At 40.0% G+C, this 20,183-nt stretch overlaps 1 protein-coding gene across 1 annotated transcript in view; it reads left to right on the top strand.

The window, feature by feature from the left end:
- antxr1d (ANTXR cell adhesion molecule 1d) overlaps positions 1–20,183 on the top strand; it is a 30,423-nt gene that overhangs the window by 2,816 nt on the left and 7,424 nt on the right. Inside the window, exons 2-17 of the mRNA XM_061745575.1 lie at positions 1,132–1,203; positions 1,279–1,350; positions 1,644–1,725; positions 2,832–2,862; positions 2,937–3,010; positions 3,484–3,552; positions 3,637–3,717; positions 3,838–3,898; positions 7,597–7,695; positions 7,977–8,046; positions 16,155–16,233; positions 16,535–16,630; positions 16,787–16,825; positions 16,952–17,050; positions 17,982–18,146; positions 18,241–18,321. Of these exons, the coding sequence (XP_061601559.1) occupies positions 1,132–1,203; positions 1,279–1,350; positions 1,644–1,725; positions 2,832–2,862; positions 2,937–3,010; positions 3,484–3,552; positions 3,637–3,717; positions 3,838–3,898; positions 7,597–7,695; positions 7,977–8,046; positions 16,155–16,233; positions 16,535–16,630; positions 16,787–16,825; positions 16,952–17,050; positions 17,982–18,146; positions 18,241–18,321 (1,270 nt within the window). The remainder of the gene's footprint in view (positions 1–1,131; positions 1,204–1,278; positions 1,351–1,643; positions 1,726–2,831; positions 2,863–2,936; positions 3,011–3,483; positions 3,553–3,636; positions 3,718–3,837; positions 3,899–7,596; positions 7,696–7,976; positions 8,047–16,154; positions 16,234–16,534; positions 16,631–16,786; positions 16,826–16,951; positions 17,051–17,981; positions 18,147–18,240; positions 18,322–20,183) is intronic.

The following is a 20,183-nucleotide window of genomic DNA, read 5'->3' as shown; positions in this document are numbered from 1 at the left end:
AATAAAGGCAGTTTTGTGTCAGGGAGGGTTTGTTTAAATAGCTCTATTCTGATTTAAAAGTAAAAAGCACAAATCATTTTGAATCGTGTCTTTCAGTCTCATTTGGATGAATAGAAAACAAGCTGGGCTGTTTGGATTTCTGACACTGTGTTAAATATCTTTCCATCTTTAAACTGAGCTCATGCTGTGGATCAGTAAACACTCTTGATTTGGAGATGGAGATAAGACGTTTTTTTGTCACGCGAGGCAATTTAACTCCACAGGAAACTCCTCCAGGAACTGTGCTTTCTATCATGAGCTCACTTCCAGAGATGACTGTAAGTGTGTCAGGAAGTGCCTTGTTAAAAGGGAGCTACCAACACATAGATTTAAATCTAACCAGCTTGCACGTTCACTTTGCACGTGCACTTGCACAGAGACCTTTGCAGAGTTTAGTGGTAAAGGCGTTGGATGTTGCATCCTTCAAGAGATGCAGAATCAAAGACACACTAACACACTTACTTCCTGCTGGGTGTTAGTTCTGGGTCCCTCTGTTGTTCATGTCACAGTCTTTTGACTCTGGCGGATACCCAACCTGTTGTAGGGCCGGCCATGCTCAGTGCGACCATCTGTTCTGCCTCCGTCTCACACACACACACACACACACACACTTGCACTCTCACACAGCCACATATAACATACACACAGGCCAGCTGCTTGCTGCATGGTCCCTGCTAGAGGCAGACTGCTGCATCTGTCCCTGTCTAACCTCAACCCTCTGGCCCAGCAGCAATTAACCCCCATTAGCAGCCCCATGGGAAGGGGATTCATTAAGGTGACTGTCATGTTTGCAGCAGCATGTAGGGGGGCTAACCAGCAGCTCACAGCTGACAGGTTACTGTCCAAAGTAATGGCATGTGACTAAAATTACCAGAAGAATCTTAATGATGGAGAAAGGATTAACAGTTTGTCCTGAAACATTCATAATGACAATAAATCCATCCCATCAGTATGTGCCCAGGCATAGTGTGATGGTGAACACCATTTGTGTGAGAAGTTGAATCCATGTTTTCAAATACGGATTTGCATAATTTATCAGTAACATATTTTTTCCTTAATAATAATTGTTTGCTTTGCTTTGCTTTTTTTCAGATCTGGGAGTGTGAAGAATCACTGGAAAGAGATTTACTTCTTTGTGAGGCAGCTGGCTGAAAAGTTTATTAGGTACAAGCAGGGCTAGTCATGCATTATAATTATTATTGATTTTGTGATCTAACTGATTACTTGTTGTGTTTGTAGCCCTATGCTGAGAATGTCCTTTATAGTCTTCTCCACACGAGGAAACATCATCATGAGACTGACTGAGAACAGGTAAGCCCCTGTGTGGGGATGGCATTTCTGACTCTTTTTTTTGTATTCTACAGGGGCTTCAAAAATAATAATTTACAATAGATTTAATTGCATGCAAACTTATTAAGCAACCTGGAAACACAAAGCAGTGCTTTGAACCTCCCGAGGAGGGATTTGGCTAAGGATTAACGGATTATAGTTGAGCCAAAAAATATTCAGCAGGTCAATTCTGCATCATTGCTCGTTTCTGCTTTCTTACGAGCAGCTCCACTCCAGTTTGTTTGATCAGAATACTTGTCTGTTTACTCTTAAAGGGACGCCATAACCGAAGGCTTAAGGGCTCTGGACAGCGTTATCCCTGGAGGAGACACGTATATGAATTTAGGATTGGAGATGGTAAGGATGGCTTTGAGGGCTGAATTCATAAATCTCTTTACAAGCTTACAGGAATTGATCCCAGAACAAAAGGGGCTGCTGATTCATTGAGCATAGCAGCTGGAAGCAGGACCAGTTAGTGGCTCAACTCATACACAACTTGCTGCTTCTTGAAAGTGTGGATTTAAGAAAAACTAGAAATAGAAACCATTCACAGGAGATGCCAAGATATACTCATATAAAACCATAGAAAATCTATGATCTAGAAAATGCCATTACCATTACGTTATTTTTGTCAAAGTATAACGTGTTTAATATTCTGTCTGAACACTGTTTTTTAGCTCTTGTCTCTGTGAAAGTTCCTCTCTGTCCTCTTTCCAGTCTGCTTGCTTGCAATAGTTATAGGAGTAAGAGGCAGCTGCTCATTTTATACTCGAGGCGTGCCAAGCCAGCAGTTAGGCCAGAAGTATGCAATCATAATACATGGTGATGTCATTCAGTGAGGGAGCAAAAGCCTGAAGCACAAAGGAGATATTTCAGAGTTTAGGATCAGCGTCTTCCATGGAAGAAGATAACTGACTTGCTACGTGCACCCTCAGCTTTGTTACTTTGAAGATCTTCTGCCAACACAACAAGATACTGCTTGCATATTTCAGGGGTAACTTTGCAGCCATTTCAGTATATTCAAATTGACAATAACTTCTCTTGAAATGCCGATAACATAAGCAATTATTACAATAAATACTGCCCTGAAATTCTCTTTGGCTATGGCAGGGTTTTTCTAAGGAGGGTGTTATCCCAGTCTGTTCAAGCAGGATGGAGTTTAGTAAAAATACTCCACAAGAATTTGGTTTGCTTTGTTTTTACCTGCTTTGTCTTGTGATTGTTTGCATTTTAATGGAAATACATTCTATATTTCTATCCCTACAGATCCATCTCAATATCAGTAGATTCAATAAATGTTATTATTGCCAAAGGACAAACTCAATATTACAATAATGTTCTGGAAAATATAAAAATCTCTGAGGTCTCCTAAAATACAATTACCATGCATCCCGAATGAAGTGAGTCTTTTATTGTCTGAAGCTGTTTTGTAATCTCTCATGATGCCATCTTTGCAATTTCAGGCCAATGCACAGATATATCAAGAGAACCACGGTAAGACGCTTCTCATATCGATTGAATTCCAATACTTAGTTTGAGAAAGCGTAATTTTATGACATGCGCTGCAGGGACCGCCAGTGTGATCATCGCTCTGACTGATGGAGAGCTGAATGAGTGGCAGTTTGACACAGCGCAGCGAGAGGTAATGTGCAGTAAGGCGCAAAGACTTGTACCTTTTATGTAACAAATGTGTTTGGCTCGCTTCTTAACTGCAATTGCAAAAGGCTTTTATGTATATTTTATGTCTTGGGAGTTGTGAGACTTCGTAACGATGTGGCCAACCCCGACTGTTCACGTTACTCTGAAATGTCCATATTTGAACACATCAGCGTTCAAAGCTCACAATTCTTCAGGAGGTTTTTTTGTCTTGTTCTTTTCAACCTCCTGCAACCATTGTTAAAATGATCTTGAATACATTTCTTTTATTTCTGACGAATGCAGCTAAGGGGTAATGCCGCTAAAATGTACTTAACAAATACAGTATGTCCCACTTTGTGGCGATATTTACAGTTGTGCTACATCAAGGGTAATGTCTGTTTCCTCATCACATATCCGTTCATTCATCAACAGAAGACGGGTTTTCTCATTTCCTTTCTGTTTTTTTTTTTCTTGCAGGCACAGAGGGCTAGATCTTTGGGAGCCATCGTTTATTGTGTAGGGGTTAAAGAGTTCAACCAAACCCAGGTAAGTATCACAAAGAACAGAAATATTGCAAATTCATAATAAGGAAATTAACTAATTTTTGTCTTTGTTCCCCCGTTTTTCTAGCTTGCGACTATTGCAGACAGTGTGGACCATGTATTTCCTGTATGGGGAGGTTTTCAGGCCCTCAGGGGAATCATTGACTCGGTACAGCATATGCATGCTATCACATTTATGTCCCATACGTGCCAACATACGCACAAAACCTTATGACGTCACCGAATTATCTCATGGCTTTGTCTTTTTTTTATTCTTTCTGACTTGCAGATCATCAAGAAGTCTTGTATTGAGATTTTGGCAGCTGAGCCGTCCAGTGTGTGTGCGGGAGGTAAGAGGAAAAGGAGGGAGCAAAGGTTTTAAGGCTCCTTGTTAAAGCAGCAGCCAGTCGTGGTTTGTGATTGTGTCAGCCATCAAAAGCCTTTGGAGTGGAACATGAGGTTGAGTAATCGCATGGACGCTTGTGACCGCAGAGTGACAGAGAGCGTATTGTCATTCACGGCCGGGGGAAATTAAAATAGCCGCTTCAGCACAGCATGTGTGCTAAAAAAAAAGAAAAAGGAGGAGGAGGCGGGTGATGGTCAGAGGAATTAGCTATGAATCTTTAAGCATGGCTGCTTCCTTGGCCTAGTTTGCCACATTTTATATGCTAAATAGCCTTTTTAATTTGTTTCAAGCCCACCCTCTACCTTTAGCCTTCTATGTCCGGCTCTTCTGCTTCCTGACTGCGGTTTAAAGGAATAGCAGGAGAATAGATGCTGAGAGAATCTTTACGAGTAGCCAGCAGGATGGATGAGCTTTGACATGACCTTATTAAGGCTCACTTAGGAGAGAGTGCATTTGCAGGCTTCCTACCAGGACAACTAAAGGAGATTAGTATCCTCTATGAAATATGAAGGCTGGGAAAGGGGTATTGGAAGAGCAGAAGAGAGGAGAGGATGTAGATTGTTGCCCTAAAAGGAAAAGGAAATTTGTAAAAAAATAAATAAATAAATAAAATTCTTCCAGGGATAATTACAGTCTCTGGTTTCTTGCCAGAGTCTGACTGTGGGTCACTCGCCATGTGACCAAATATCCTCCAACAGTCTCATTTATTATTCGATTGATGAATTGCCTAATGGTCAGTGAACTAAGAGACCGAGGGAGCCGCTCATATGAACGCCTGATTCCAACCTCATTAACAATGATTCTGCTCATGTGCTTATAATGCACTTTGTTTGCCTTTGTTGTGACTTGATGTATGTTAAATACAAGCCCAATTTCACTCGCACTTGACTTCTTATCAAACTGCAGAAAATAGGAGGTAATTATCGTCACCTTTAGCAAATATTTGCTTCATTCTGAATCTCATCACTAGAAGGACATCTAGGTTTTTATATAATCTTCTACTAGCTATCATAGTGTATTTACATTTACAGACATGCTGACATATTACATATATATTGTGACAGTCTGCCTTCCCCTCCGCTGCATGTAGTCACATAGCATATCGAACATGTTTTGAACAGACAAACACATTTAGATGCTCTTTAGTCAGCTAGCGCACATCCGTCTTCAAGCGCATAAACACACGTCCCTCACACTGATGTAAGGTGACCAGACCGCGCAGCCTGCAAACAGGCCATCAGACTGGACAGCCAATGTTGGGCCACGGTATCGGACATGACAGCGCAGACCCCCCCTCCACACACACACACACACACACACACACACACACACACAAACACACACTCACATACATCGAGGACAGTGAGAGTTAGGCCTCAGATCTAACATGACAGCAAAGATTGCTGCTTTCATTAGCGTCCAACCCGTTTCTCCCTGTCGTCCCGTCCTCTTTTGCCCCTCCCTGCCTTTCACTGTCCTGTCGCACTAATGTGATTGAAGAGCTGCCGTTTGGACAAGCCATAGCACATTAGCTACACGTACAGACGAGCATGATGCACGCGTGTGTGTGTGTACATTTGGAAACACAAATGCATGCAGCACACGCTCGTCAGACAGTCAGGTGTGGATGGAAAGGGACTCGTGGTCGCGGGCAGGAGCATATGTGTGGTGCACGTCAGCGGGACACCACCAGTCCCCCAGCACATGTGTCTGACAGTGCTGACCTTTTCACACATTGTGCTTTGATGTTCGTACAAGATGCACAGGTTTAGCCTTTTTCAATCAAAGATTGAAAAATTAAAAAAGGTATTTGTAATTAAACTATATACATTTATTTATTCGTTTGCTATCATTGGTTTGGAGATGTCACAGATATATCTTATCTTTTGTATAGGAAGGAATAATTTTCTGGAATTAAATAAACACTGAGAAGATATCGTATTATTCCCAGGTAAACATTAAAAGTTCCAATAATTAGGCTAATTTCCACCATATTCACGTGGATTTTTGAGTGTGCAGTCCATCCTGCTGCATCACAGGCTAGTTGATGGTAATGTTGTGTGAAAGGGTGATGACTGCTAAATCTTCCAAATCACCAAGCAAGAATCATTAGTCTATGTGTTCATTGTATTATATTGCTTTTATTATTGTAAAATGTAATGTTTTATTATTTGTAAAATGTATGCATTTATGTAGAAACAATAACTGATTTTCAAATATGGTCCTGGTATTTTAATGATAATTATTTTACATCCTGGGGCTCAGATGCAGGACAAGACTAACTACTTCACAGCTGAAATATTTTAGGAGTATTATTGTGCTCAGGGATTCTCAACAGGTTAAAAACGTTTTTTTAAATCAAGATACCAAGCTGTAGAAGTTAGCGTTGGCCCGTTCCATCAGCTGCTGGTTTGGGCTGCACGGCATCGTGGTCTATTTTAACCGCAGCAGTGTACAGCTCCTGTGTACTCCTCTGTTACCATGTGACAGATTTTGATTTGTGGAAAAAAATGTGATACTGAGTGAGAGGACGGTTTCAACGCAGCTACAGATCTGCCACAAAAAACAAAAAAAAAACGTGTGCTGTTTTCCACCAGCATATTTTTAGGGGGTTAATTACTGATGGGGTGGACTTTTTATCAATGTGTCCGTCTAAAATGCTTCCAAATGTATTTTACCACATTCCTGCATTCCTGGTCTTTGTTTTTCTCCCTGGCTAAATTTGTAAGTGGCTGTTTTCTTTGTGTGTCTGTACCTTTTTGGCTTTTATCATGAGTTGTTTGGCCTTCAAAGAAATACACCTCTGTGAGGTTTTGATGTAGTGATCTTCATGCTACAGCTTTAAATGTTAAAGGTGTTGAAAATGTGCACTTTGAAATCCAAATAATGCCAGACAACACCACACATGCATGCACATATAGGGCAAATGTATATTCATTCTCCATATAAAAAACAGCACAAAGCTGTAGAAGCACCACCTATCAAAACACATACACATGCATCTGCATGGAGGCGAGCGTGTGCTAATGCCACGCAACGGTGCCACAGGTAAGGTCAGACCTACTTTGACAGTGCTGGGCTGTTGTCAGCCTTGCGGCATATTTTTAAGCAAGTGTTGTTTTTTTTTCCCTACTCCTTAACATATGCTGGGAAGCAGCCACATAGACACTCCAGCATATGCTGGCAAGCCTCTGTCAGTGCACTTTAACGGCGCCTCAGGGAACCTAAAGGTCAAAGTAACACTCACTCGCACGCACAGACACACACACAAACATGCATACGCCACCACACTCCTTCTGGCTACTACGCTGTCTGAGACGTTTGTGAATAGCAGCACTTTTAGCATTAGCACCATTGGAGCATATTATGGCCTTTCCACACATACACGCACAAGCAAACAGATATAAACAAGCAGTAATGAGGCATGCAGGGGTTTCTGGTGCCGTGCTCGAGCACATCAGAGAAAGGAACCGATGTCAGCTCTTACTGTAATCGTTCACTGGAACTTGTAAATCTTGCTGGATTAGAAGGACAGTTGTGATGTTTTATGAATATTTTAGATGTAAATGTGTCTCTTAAAGTGTCATGACTGGACATGTTGCTAATAATTTCCGCTGGCACTCTTTTCTGTTTTTATTTCAGAGCGTTTCCAGGTGGTTGTTAAAGGCAATGGGTTTCTCCATGCTAGAAACACCAACCAGGTCCTCTGCAGCTTCAAACTGAATGAAACACACACTGTGGGTAAGTTTTGAAGTTGTACACATATGCATGAACATGGACACTACATACTGATAGAACAAAAATAAATATTTATATTGAAATAGACATCAGACACAAGAAGGCAAAAGTGCGTATCACGGTCGCTGAAATGTGCTATGCAAATAAACTTGCCTTGCCCGGCCTTAGTCGAGTCTGAATATCCGTCAGTGTTTACGCATACTTGGGTTGTTTTTTGGTTCTTGTTGTCATCGAGAGAGTGGAAATTCAACTTTTAAAGTGGATTTTTGTGTTTCACTGTGCAGACGAAAGACCAGCTGGGATAGAAGATACGTTCCTGCTGTGTCCTGCTCCCGTTGTAGAGGAGCCGGGGAGGTAAGCTGCACCTCTCTAGTGGCTCTTCTTCACTTTTCATCCCAGATTGACGGCTCCAGTCTCCGAACTATTCGTGTATCACAGTAATGAAGTACAGTATTTACCAGCTGCACCCAAGTTTTGTGGGGACGCCGAAAACCAGTGTCCTTGAACAAATTAGGGCCAAAGTCATTGTGTGTCTGTGATCAATCAATGTTTGTCACAGCTAACGAAGCCAGACACCAATCACAAGGGGACAACAGGAGAAGAGCCCAGGAACACGACTTAATGAGAGCCTGCTTGAGACGACCGCACAACTGTGTGTGTTTATGCGAGATGCTTTAAATCTCTTAGAGGGAAAGTGTGAGCTGAGACAGTGAGATGGTGTAAAGTTTTCTCTGAGGGCTTCTGGTTTTGCTCCTGGTGATTTAGTGCAGTTTTCTTGTGGGGCAGACAGAGGGATGTGGGGCAGCTCAGACTGCAGCGAAACCCTGCAGCCTTCGCATCCCTGCCGCCTGCAGTTTTGTGCATAATTATACACTCAGGCCTGCAGCCTCAGACACCTCCCGGTCATCATCTGTCTTGTTTCTGTCAATCAGATTTCCACCATGATTTGAGCTTGTCTTGTCTGCCGGTGAAAAGCACCACTTTGATGGGAAATTAATGTTTTTTGAGATGTGCAGAAATGAAATGTAGTTTTTACATTGAGGCCGTAAGATTTAAGGACCTGCCACGCACTGCATGACTAAAGTAGTACACAGTGGTGGACAGTAACGGAGTAAATTTACTTGAGTACTGTACTTAAGTACATATCCAGAGGATTTGTACTTTACTTGAGTATTAGATTTCTTTGGTACTTATTACTCTTACTTGAATACATTTCCAAGACAAATATTTTTACTTTTACTCGAGTAAATTTCTAGGAAGGCTGAAAAGTACTTGTTACTTTCAGGTCTGCTCTTTTTTCTTCTTCCCTAAAATCCTATTGGACACAAGCTGTTTTTGTCAAAGGAGGAGACCTATCACAGTGCACGCTCTCCACTGGGATGTACGTAAAGCGGAAATACGTCAAGCCTCCTCAAAACGATACCGCCAAAGTAGCCTGCGTTTGTCAAGACAGAGCCGCAACAAGTCAAGACAGAGCTGCAACAAGTCAAGACAGAGCCGCAACAATGGCTACGCCTGCACCAGGAGAAGAAAGTTAATAAACTCTGCATCATCTGCTGTCCTCTTATGATCCCATTCATTTGATTTGTTTTTGGTGTTTCTGCAGGTTTTATATAACATTGTGGTTCTAAAAGCAGCACATCAGTGCAGCGGGTTTCAAAGAGTTAATTCTCAGAAACAAGAGTTAAAAGATCCTTAAATTAATTTAGAAAAAATATAGTAATTTACTGATGTGGAAAATAAGAAATTTACTCTTACTCTTACTTTTACTTAAAGTAAATTTAAAAGCATTTACTTTTGGATACTTAAGTACCTTTAAAAGCAAGTACTTTTCTACTCTTACTCGAGTAATATTTTGACTGAGGTACTTTTACTTGTAACGGAGTAAATTTTGACCAGTAGTATTTGTACTCTTACTCAAGTACTGGGGTCGAGTACTCTGTCCACCTCTGGTAGTACATAACTGCACATGATTTCCACATGCCAGTACATCGGCAATACCTTTCCATGATTTAGTACCTTAAGAATTCTGCCTTGGACCAGAGCAGAACAGCGGCACTACAGACTGCAGTGAAGCCTGAAGGAGGCATTGCTCCACGTAACACTGACCCATCAGAGCAGAGAGTTAAAACGGAGTCAGAACACCCTCAGTGCTGCTTAATAGGAAGTCAGCTGTGGAGGACTGGAGGGTCCAGAGAGAGGACCAGCATCTGGCTTGCGAGTTCAAGATGTGGAAATGTGTCATTAGGTTGAGCATGGCTCTGCACGAGCAGGCAGATGACACATGATTACTCTCCTCTCGTGTTATTGAGACTTTTTTATGCAAATCAAATCTTTTAATCATGAAAGCCTGTGCATGAATGAAAATTGTTGGGGCCCCGGATAGCTCAGTTGGTTGAGTGGGCGCACCATATATAGAAGCACGTTGAAATCCTGGCTGGTAGCCTCTCTCTATCCAAGTTTCCTGTCTAGCCACTTTCAAAATAAAGGCCACTAGAGCCAAAAAAAAAGAATGGAAATTGTAAAACAGTATATTACTTGAACTGCCCCCTTTTTCCCGTCAACGCCACACCTCTGCCGCTGAAACAAGCAGTTAATGAAATATAGTTATTTCCATACAGATTATGAATATAGATAAACATTCCAGGACTAAATTGATTAATACTCAGCATGCTGGTTCTTGCTGTAAGCTAATGCATGCACCATGGATAATGGTGCACAGACCCAGAGAACATTGCATTGCTTGACACTGTTGATTAGATTTAAAATGTAAATGTACATATATTAAAACAGACAAACCCTGCAAATTTGTTGAAAGTCCTATGTCAGATTTTCCTAAGGAACAGCTGATCTATACTGGGGTGCATGCCCTGCTATAAATGGGCATACTTGGCAGGGTCACAATCCACTCTCCATCTGTGTGTGTTCTGATCTAATCTTCTTTGTTTTATATTGTGGCAGCAGGTTCTGTCCCATATGTGTGTCAGTACATGTGTGGTCCAATGCAGACCTCACAGCAGGAATTTTCCTCTTTTGAACGAAACAAAATCTTAAATTACTAAGCCCCCCACAAAGAGAGAAATAAGACCAAAATAAACATTGTTTTGACGTACCAGACGCAGACTGACTGAAGGGTTCCAAGTTGGGTTTTTGATTGTGGCCTGAAATGTTGGTATTGGAGGGCAACGCTTAGTCATATATTTCCATCTGATTTAATTTAACCTTCTCAAATCCAAATATTCTAAGCTTTATTTCATTGTCAAATGAATTAGTAACTGCAAAGGTTATTTGCAATGTCTACGTTTTACTTTCAAGCTCTATAATAAACCAGGCTTGCATGCTTCAATGTTTAAAAACAATATTTGGTTTAATTTTTTTCACACAGCTGGAAACCCTCTTATGTTCAAAATGTTTAACTTCAACATCCATCTTTTTAAAACCCCTCCCTTAAAGCCTAATCTGCTTTGTTTGTTTGGAAATGATGAAATGCAGTTACGAGTTCTCGTTTGAAGTGTCCCAACCAGGCACTATTCGTGGTAATAGCCCCATGTCAGTATCGTGTAAATGTTTTATCATTTCAAAATAACGATGATAGAAAACAGATTTGGATTATCGGTAATTTGCTGTCACTTCTCCCTTGAAGGGAACAAGTAGATGCAAATGATATCAGCAGAATGCCTCCCACAGCAAAGCAGAGAACCCGCCACAGTTGAAGTCCAGTCTTCGGGTTTTTTGTGACCTCAGTTGGACACTTTTTCCTGAAGTCTGATGTCAGTCTTGTGGAATGCTTTTGTCAAAATACCCCAAATACCCCACTTTCTTTCTTTTTTTGCCATGTCTTCACAGATGTGTTCATAGCAGCCAGTTTTAATGGGAGCTTTGAGAGTTAGATGCAAGTAAAGTAAAGTAACACTCAGTGGGTAATGGACAAATTTAAAATCATGTAAATCTTCTTTCACATGTATTGGGCCAACCCAATAAATCTGTTCCTGTGTTTTACTTAAGTATTCAAGAAACTAATGTTCAAAACAGTTTATGTGGGCTACATTTAGCAGAAGCTTGTTTTAGGAATCCCAGGTACTGGTTTTGCGCTCCTATATGAGTATTATTGCTGCATTCAATAATAAATACAGACTTTACAGTCTTTATTAGTAGACTAAAGTAGACTTTATTAGTTATGTTCAAGGCAAAAAGCAGAATATTGCCTGAAAATATACGTTTTTTTGTTTTTAGTTCAGAAGATAAGAACCATAGGAGGAAATTTGATTTTAAACATCTGTTTGCACGCACCACTTTAAAACAAATGTGTATTTCAGTATGTGGTGTAAAATTATGGAACTCCTTGGCAGCTGATTTGAAGGATTGTAGAAATATTCACCAGTTCAAAAAATTGTACAAAGACCATACAATTAGACAATATGAAGTTAACGGGTAAAATATATTTTGTTGTTTCTGTTTTTATATTGTTGGTGAGTTAGTGTGTATGTTTTCTTATTTTTTTGTTTTTTCATTATTCCTTTTTTTTTGGTATTATATAAGTATTGATTGTTGAACAGACGGACAGACCATCTTCATATGAATTGTTCTATTTTTTTTTTGAGAAAGGGGCTTGGCATATAAGGCTTTCTTCTTCTTGCCCCTTTTCCATCATGGAATGGAACATATGTGAACTATTCTCATGATATGGAATAAATAAAAATGAAATGAAATGAAATGAAATGAAATGAAATAAATAAGGGCTGAACTTACTTCCAACTGGAAACCCTCAAAGAAAACACTCGGTTAAAGTGCAGATCTCAACAGCTTCAGTTCGGTTTGACTACAGCCTGGCTAAAATGTATACATGGCTTTTAAAAACTCGTTATCGGTCAGATTAAGCCAGCAATTGGACTTTCTGTTAGTGCATGTAAACGTACTGACTGTCATGAAGTCAAATTTCTTAGCTGCAGCCACGAATAAGGTAGCTTATGTAGAATAGGCTATTTAATTACTGGAAAAAGAGTTCTGACTACCCACTTCCAAGGCACACTGAATGCAGCATGATATGAAGCTGTGGGGGGGGATTTAAATCTGAGCTGGGTCTGTGATAGGAATGGGTGATATTTTACCGTTCACGATATACCGTCAAAAAATTCCTCACGATAAGAATTTGTCATGTCGCGGTAAAAACGATAAATTCCCGTTGATGATGTTTTTGTGTAAAGCTGATTTTTGGAAGGAAGGAAGTAAGGAAGTAAGTAAGTAAGTAAGGAAGGAAGGAAGGAAGGAAGGAAGGAAGGAAGGAAGGAAGGAAGGAAGGAAGGAAGGAAGGAAGGAAGGAAGGAAGGAAGGAAGGAAGGAAGAAAAGAGGAAGGGAAGAAGGAAGGAGAGAGCAGGAGGAAAGAAGGAAGGAAGGGGAAAAAAGAAGGAAGGAAGGAAGGAAGGAAGGAAGGAAGGAAGGAAGGAAGGAAGGAAGGAAGGAAGGAAGGAAGGAAGGAAGGAAGGAAGGAAGGAAAGGGGAGAAGGAAGGGAGAAAACAAGGAAAGGAGGAAGGAAGGGAGAAAAGAGGAAGGGAAGAAGGAAGGAAGGAAGGAAGGAAGGAAGGAAGGAAGGAAGGAAGGAAGGAAGGAAGGAAGGAAGGAAGGAAGGAAGGAAGGAAGGAAGGAAGGAAGGAAGGAAGGAAGGAAGGAAGGAAGGAAGGAAAGGGGAGAAGGAAGGGAGAAAACAAGGAAAGGAGGAAGGAAGGGAGAAAAGAGGAAGGGAAGAAGGAAGGAAGGAAGGAAGGAAGGAAGGAAGGAAGGAAGGAAGGAAGGAAGGAAGGAAGGAAGGAAAGGGGAGAAGGAAGGGAGAAAACAAGGAAAGGAGGAAGGAAGGGAGAAAAGAAGGAAGGAAGGAAAGAAAGAAAGAAAGAAAGAAAGAAAGAAAGAAAGAAAGAAAGAAAGAAAGAAAGAAAGAAAGAAAGAAAGAAAGAAAGAAAGAAAGAAAGAAAGAAAGATAGATAAATTCCCGTTGATGATGTTTTTGTGTAACAAACATGGTGGATCTGAGAGTGAGATAGATTTATAGTTACAAAGATGGAGTGGAATTGGTATTTTTTTTATCGTCATTTTTATCGTTATCGGGATAAATGCCAGAAATTATCGTGATACATTTTTTAGTCCATACCGCCCATCCCTAGTCTGTGATGCAACAGAATCTCACAGATTAAAAAAACTCACTAAATGGCAGCAACCACAAAGTGGTTGTTTTAGATCTAAAAGTCATTTCAGATACTCAAACATGCTTTCCCTTGTATTGTAGGTAATTCGTCACAGTTTTACAAAGAGCTATGTAGGAAGAAAGCTAAATTTAGTCACGCATAGGATGACTCCAAGATTCCTGTCAAAAACACGCGGCAAGACATATGGTGTATTATACTGTTGAGCCAATATTAACAGTTATAGATAATCACTGCCCTTAAATCACCATTCCATGTCTTCAAGGTGAACTCCTTACAGTTTGGGAGTTGTTAACTCGACATCAGCCCATAGCCCACACCCCAAAGAAAACCTCTGCTCCAAAAAACTCTGTTACACCCAAGTCTCATTGTCGCTTATAATGCAATCACATGACGCTGCTGTCAAACAAATGTGTGTTGACTGGGAACCTTCCAGATGCAGCCCCTCCCTGCTGTACACACACACACACACACACACACACACACACACAGGGCAAAAACATAGATAGTGGGCACATTTGATGATTGATAGGGACTGAGATCTCTCTGTCAGAGTGGAGCTGATAGCAACATGTCTCCTGCCTGCCTGTAAGGAGAGATGACCATACAGTCGCGCCAGAAATCAGAGCAAGCAAGCAAAGGAAAAGATTAGCGGCACCTGCACCACCAATTTCTTAGTCCCATGTCAGTGTCAGTATGAGTTATGAGGTGAGCCGCGGTGGGCCGAGGGGTTAGGTGCCGACAACAGAGTCCAGTGTTTGAGCAAGTAAGGAGCGGTTCAGAGGGGAGGGACAGTACTTCCCTCCTTCTTCCTGCCCTTCCCCCACGCTGTGTTTCCTCTCGTCTGCCCCCCCACCACCCCGCAGTGACCTCTGTCTTGCCGCCCCTCCTCAAATCTAAACCCAAAGCTCAATGCCCCCCCTTGTCTCTGTCACCCTGAACTGTTAGAACAAGGGGCCTTTCTGCATCCTTCTTCAAACCTGACCACCGCTCAGCATTCATCTGCCTGTTCAGCGTGTCTTGTTTTTGTCCGTGATTTTCACGAGTAGCTCCTCAGCTGTTCTTTCACACCCTTAAGTTGTGTTCAGCTTTGGTTCTATCAGCATTTCTTTCATGTCTTTCAACTTAAAATAATAAATGTTAGGTTGTTTTTTCCCCCATTTTTGTCCCTCATCCTGCACTATTATCTGTATTAAATCCTAGAGAATAAAAAAGTAACTTTGTGCTGCTCTGGTTTCCGTTGTAGAGCAGAGGTGGAAAAAGTACTGAAAAATCGTAATTGAGTAAAAGTATCTTTACTTTGCTTAAATCCTACTCAAAGTAAAAGTAAAAGTACTCATCTAAAAATTTAGTGAGTAAAAGTACAAAAGTACTTAATTTAAAATGTAATTTGAGTAAAAGTTACTTTCAGTTATTTAATGCAAAAAAAGGATGAGTCACGAATCAAATCCAGCACAAGTTGTTTTAATTAACGTTGAGGCATATTAAAGTACACATCCACACTTGTAAAAGCTCAGCTGAGCTCAGTAACATGATGATCCTTTTACTTCTACCAGGCCATTGCCTTAAATAAGAATGTATTCTTAGCAATTCTTGCCTGGTAAAATAAAGGTTTACTACTACTACTACTGCAGAACAGGACAAAAAGGACAGTCACAAGCTGTACTGTAAAGTGCAAACTATTTTCAGTCATATTGTCCAACCGACAACACTAAAACCAGAATCAAAGTATTCAAACACAAAATAAAGTGCCCAATGCCTGCAGGATCCTGCTATTCACAATAGACCAAAATAAAATGCCCACAAGATTTTCACCATAAATTTTGTACTCAGTAACGTGAGGGGGTTCAAATGTAGCAAAGTAAAATACTTGGGTCAAAATGTACTCGAGTAAAAGTAAAAATTACATATTTCAAAAACTACTTAGAAAATTACAAATTACTCATAAAAAGTACTCAATTACAGTAACGTGAGTAAATGTAATTTGTTACTTTCCACCCCTGTTGTAGAGGTCTGGGTCTCATCCAAGCAGGGGAGATTCTTTCTAAGGGTGGAGAGCTCCTTGACCTCTTCATAGCTTTCTGTCTCCGTCAGCATATTTGTGTGTTTGCAAAGCAGCAAGTGTGGACAAATCAGATAGAGGAATGCATTTGACACGTTGCGAGCAAATTTCCATAGTTGCCACAGATGTGTTCACACATGCAGGCAGCCTGAAGCGCGATGCGTTGGTGCATATCAGCTGATCAGGTGGATTTGTGTTTTCCAGGGTGATCTTTCTGCAGGTGAGCATGAATGAGGGACTTTCCTACATCACCAGCTCTGTACATATCACAACCACTGAATGTGTAAGTACATCCTGTGTGCAGTCGGCAGTGCAACAATACGTGCCGGTATGCGTCGGTTAAAAGCATCTGCTAAATGTAATGTAATTATTTGACGGTATGCTGCCTCTTTTAAATACTCTTTCTTTCCAACTTTCTTATTTTCTCCTGCTTCTCTTATCTTCCTCTCCTTCTCCTCTGTTGTTTGTCATCAGAGGAGGCTGTGAGTACTCTTGCTTTTCATTTTTCCCTTCTTCTTTTTGTGCATCAGTCGTCTCCGTGTTTGAGTTTAACCCTTGTCTCTCCCTCCTGTGCTCGTGCGTAGTTTGACGGCACCATCGTGTTGGTATCGCTGCTGGTCGTGTTCCTGTTGTTGGCTCTGCTGCTCATGTGGTGGTTTTGGCCGCTCTGCTGCACGGTGGTAAGTTTGCATTTCAGACGCGAGTGTTTCAGCCAGACTTTCACACTTCATTACCACTTCATCATTTCTGGAACTGGGCCGATCCAAACAGTTCGGCTTTGTAGATAACTGTAATGATTACCTCATATTTACGTCCATTGTTTTTCTAATATTCAGGTGATCAAAGAACCTCCACCACCTCCCCCTCCAGAGCCAGTAAGTCACCAGCTGCATGAAATACATCGATCAATGTAGTTTTAGACAATTCTGCAGTCATTAGTTCTTATTTTAGGCGTAAATTAAAGATTATGAGCCGTATCACCGATAAGGTCTCAATTAAAGGACTCGGATGACGATGATGGGATGCCAAAAAAGAGGTGGCCCACAGTGGATGCTTCATACTATGGAGGAAGAGGAGTGGGCGGCATCAAACGGATGGAGGTACAGGCGCACGTCGGACTAAAGGCTTTAAAGAGAATGGAAGAGTGTGGAAGTATGGGGGAACACATATAAAACAAACACGGATACAATATTCAAACTTCAAAAAAGAGCAATAAGAATTGTAAATAATGCGGCCTTTAGAGAATCAACAAACCCACTCTTCATCAAACTGAGAACACTCAAATTTAAGGATCTGGTCGACTTCAAAACTTTACAAATCATGCATAAAGCAAATCATCATCAGTTGCCACAAGACATCCAGAAGTTGTTTCAAATAAAAGAAAATAAACACAATCTCAGGGGAATATGTAATTTTAAAAAACAACATGTACGAACAAACATCAAAACCCATTGTGTATCAGTGAAGGGAGTCAAATTGTGGAATAACTGTAAAGACGAAATGAAATCATGCAAATCACTAAGTAAGTTCAAACGAATCTTTAAAAACACTACTCTTAATGGATACAAAATGGATACGGACACATGAACTGACAACCAATGACCAAAGTGCCTTGCTCAGCTGAACCACTTTTTCTTTTCTTTTATGCTTTTCTTTTTGAAGTTGTGTGAAATGAAGAAATGGTAAAAACAGAACATTAGAAGGGGTAGGACTAGAAAAGTTTTTTGAAACTTCATCCTACACCCTTTCAAACAGGAAATATTTATTTACATATAGATTTGTTTCTTTAATTTGCTTTGTTTTTCTTATGGTTTTCTTTGTTGTTCTTTGTTTTTTTTTGTTTTTTTTCGGTATATACATTTTATGCATTCTGATTATTTTGTTTTTGTTTTAACCTCTTTGAATAAATAAATAAATGAAATGAAAATGAAAATGAAATTGAAATGAAATGAATATGGAATGTTTCAATTGTGTTTTGGTGTTTTGTTTGTTAGTTTTAAATTGTTCTTTTTCATTATTTAAAATTCCAAGGTGCGATGGGGGGAGAAAGGATCAACTGAGGAAGGTGCTAAGCTGGACAAGCCTAAAAATGCTATCGTAAAGATGCCAGACCAGGAGTTTGAACCTTACGAGCCCAAACCTCGAAAACCTCACCGCCGTTCGCCGCAGCAGAAAAAGTGGTACTCACCTATCCAGGTCCGTGCTTCATAGGAATGTCCTTCAAATGTTCAATGCATGTCTTCTTTTCATTCATTTAAGTGTCCAACTTTATGATTTCTGGGTTTTCCAGGGGAAGCTAGATGCTCTGTGGGCTCTGTTCAGGAGAGGTTATGACCAGGTATCCCTGATGAGACCCCAGCCTGGGGACCAGGTGAGTCTGCTTCCCAACCGTACACTTATTTCACGTTTATCTCCTGCTTAAATCCACCTCAACACAAACAGGTATAACAGGTCCTACACTATAATTTTGGAATCCTGTATAATTTCTAGGATTTTCTGGTTAAGAACCGCCCAAAAGGCTTTAAATAGTTAGTTAGAAAACACAGAAGGCTTTTCTGTCTCTGTTGAACAATAAAGCCTCTGCAACCGTCTGTCTGTCTCACCACATAAAGACGTGTTATTGAGCAACGTGCACAGCTCAACTCCACACATGCTTACATTTACATTCAGTAAAAGAGCTGCTAATACCACTCTCCTTGTCAAAGCTGCAATTGTTCACACACAAGGAGGACTGTTCTGGTCTGCACTCGCCCCTGTGACTCCCAGGAAACAACTAGGTTCCTATCAAGTCACCAAATATCTGGCTGCACCTTAATTCACTACTTCCAAGCAGCGACTATGGTGAAAAAGGACTTGATGTTTCTTCATACAGCATTTGATTTGATTTGATTTGATCTTTATTAATCTTGAACAAAACAATTTAAAACACATACATCAACAATAATAATAAAGCACAACCAGTTTTGTTCAAGAAGGGACAGGAAGAAGCAAATGCTTATCTAGTCCGGCCCCTTCTTGCAATATAAGAGTATCCGATATATAAAAGAATAATAGTAGCAATAACAATAATAATAATAATAATAATAATAATAATAATAATACATATATACAGTGTATACCCTTCTTCTTGACATATAAAAGTATGTCAATATAAAAGTAATTAAAAGACATGTGAATCAATAATAAAAGTAGCTAAAACGAAAGGCATCAAGCACAGTAGAGAAGGAAAAAAAGTCAATGAAAAAAAAACAAAAAAACAATCACCATAATAAAAGTAGCTAAAAAAGAAAGAAAAGCATCATGCACAGAAGAAAAAAAGACAATTAAAAAATAATTTTTTTTGAATTGAATTAATCTTTATTTCGGCTTGTACAGAACAAGATGAAAAGGAAGAGAAAAAAAAAAAATCAACATTTCTTTTGCCGAGAAGGTGTAGGCTGAAGCCGTAGCTTATAGTGCCTACCCTTTTTTCTTTTGATCAGCAAAAATATGAGACATTAGCTTTTACTCAGTGAAAACAAACAATACATAAAGAAGAAAAAAAATAAATAAATAAGTAAGACAAAATATAAAATTGACATTTCACATCCTAGAATGTTTTTGATAGTATACTTTATAATTATAGTGTTTTATATTTATTTACAATATTTTCTTTAAACAATTTCTTAAACTTGACGATAGAGCGACACATTTTTAGGTTGTTATTACAACTATTCCAAATTTCTTTTGCCTTAACTGATGTACATTTCTTTTTAATATTAGTTCTTGCTGTCGTCATCTCAAACATGAGTTTCCCCCTCAGATCATAACAGGTTTCTTTTATCTGGAACAGGTCCTGAATGCAGTTTGGAAGCAGTAATAATAAAATAAAAGCATGCTTTCCCTTTTTTTTGAACATCACTGCCACCCATGAAAAGTCCTAAATCGTAACATTTCCTTGGAGGGCGTGACAGCAGAGAGCAGAGGCTTTTCTGTTATCTAACCTTGACCCTGCAGAATGGCATCTCAAAGACGTGTTTCCATCATCATACTGGTTGCCATGGTGAAACATCTGCAGCTTTATAAATGGTGTCATTGTCACTTCACATAGGCGACGGCGTATCACTTATTGATCTGTACTTTGAATGGTGGGATTCATCTTCACTAATGCAGCACAGTGCGTGTGAGAGGCTACTGTATCTGAAGTCTATAAAAGTGGTGTCCAGTCCTGGTTCTGTCCTTTTTTCCATGTTG

Source organism: Cololabis saira, chromosome 17, assembly GCF_033807715.1.
Source record: "Cololabis saira isolate AMF1-May2022 chromosome 17, fColSai1.1, whole genome shotgun sequence".
NCBI lineage: Eukaryota > Metazoa > Chordata > Actinopteri > Beloniformes > Belonidae > Cololabis > Cololabis saira.
This window is presented reverse-complemented; position numbering and strand designations above follow the sequence as displayed.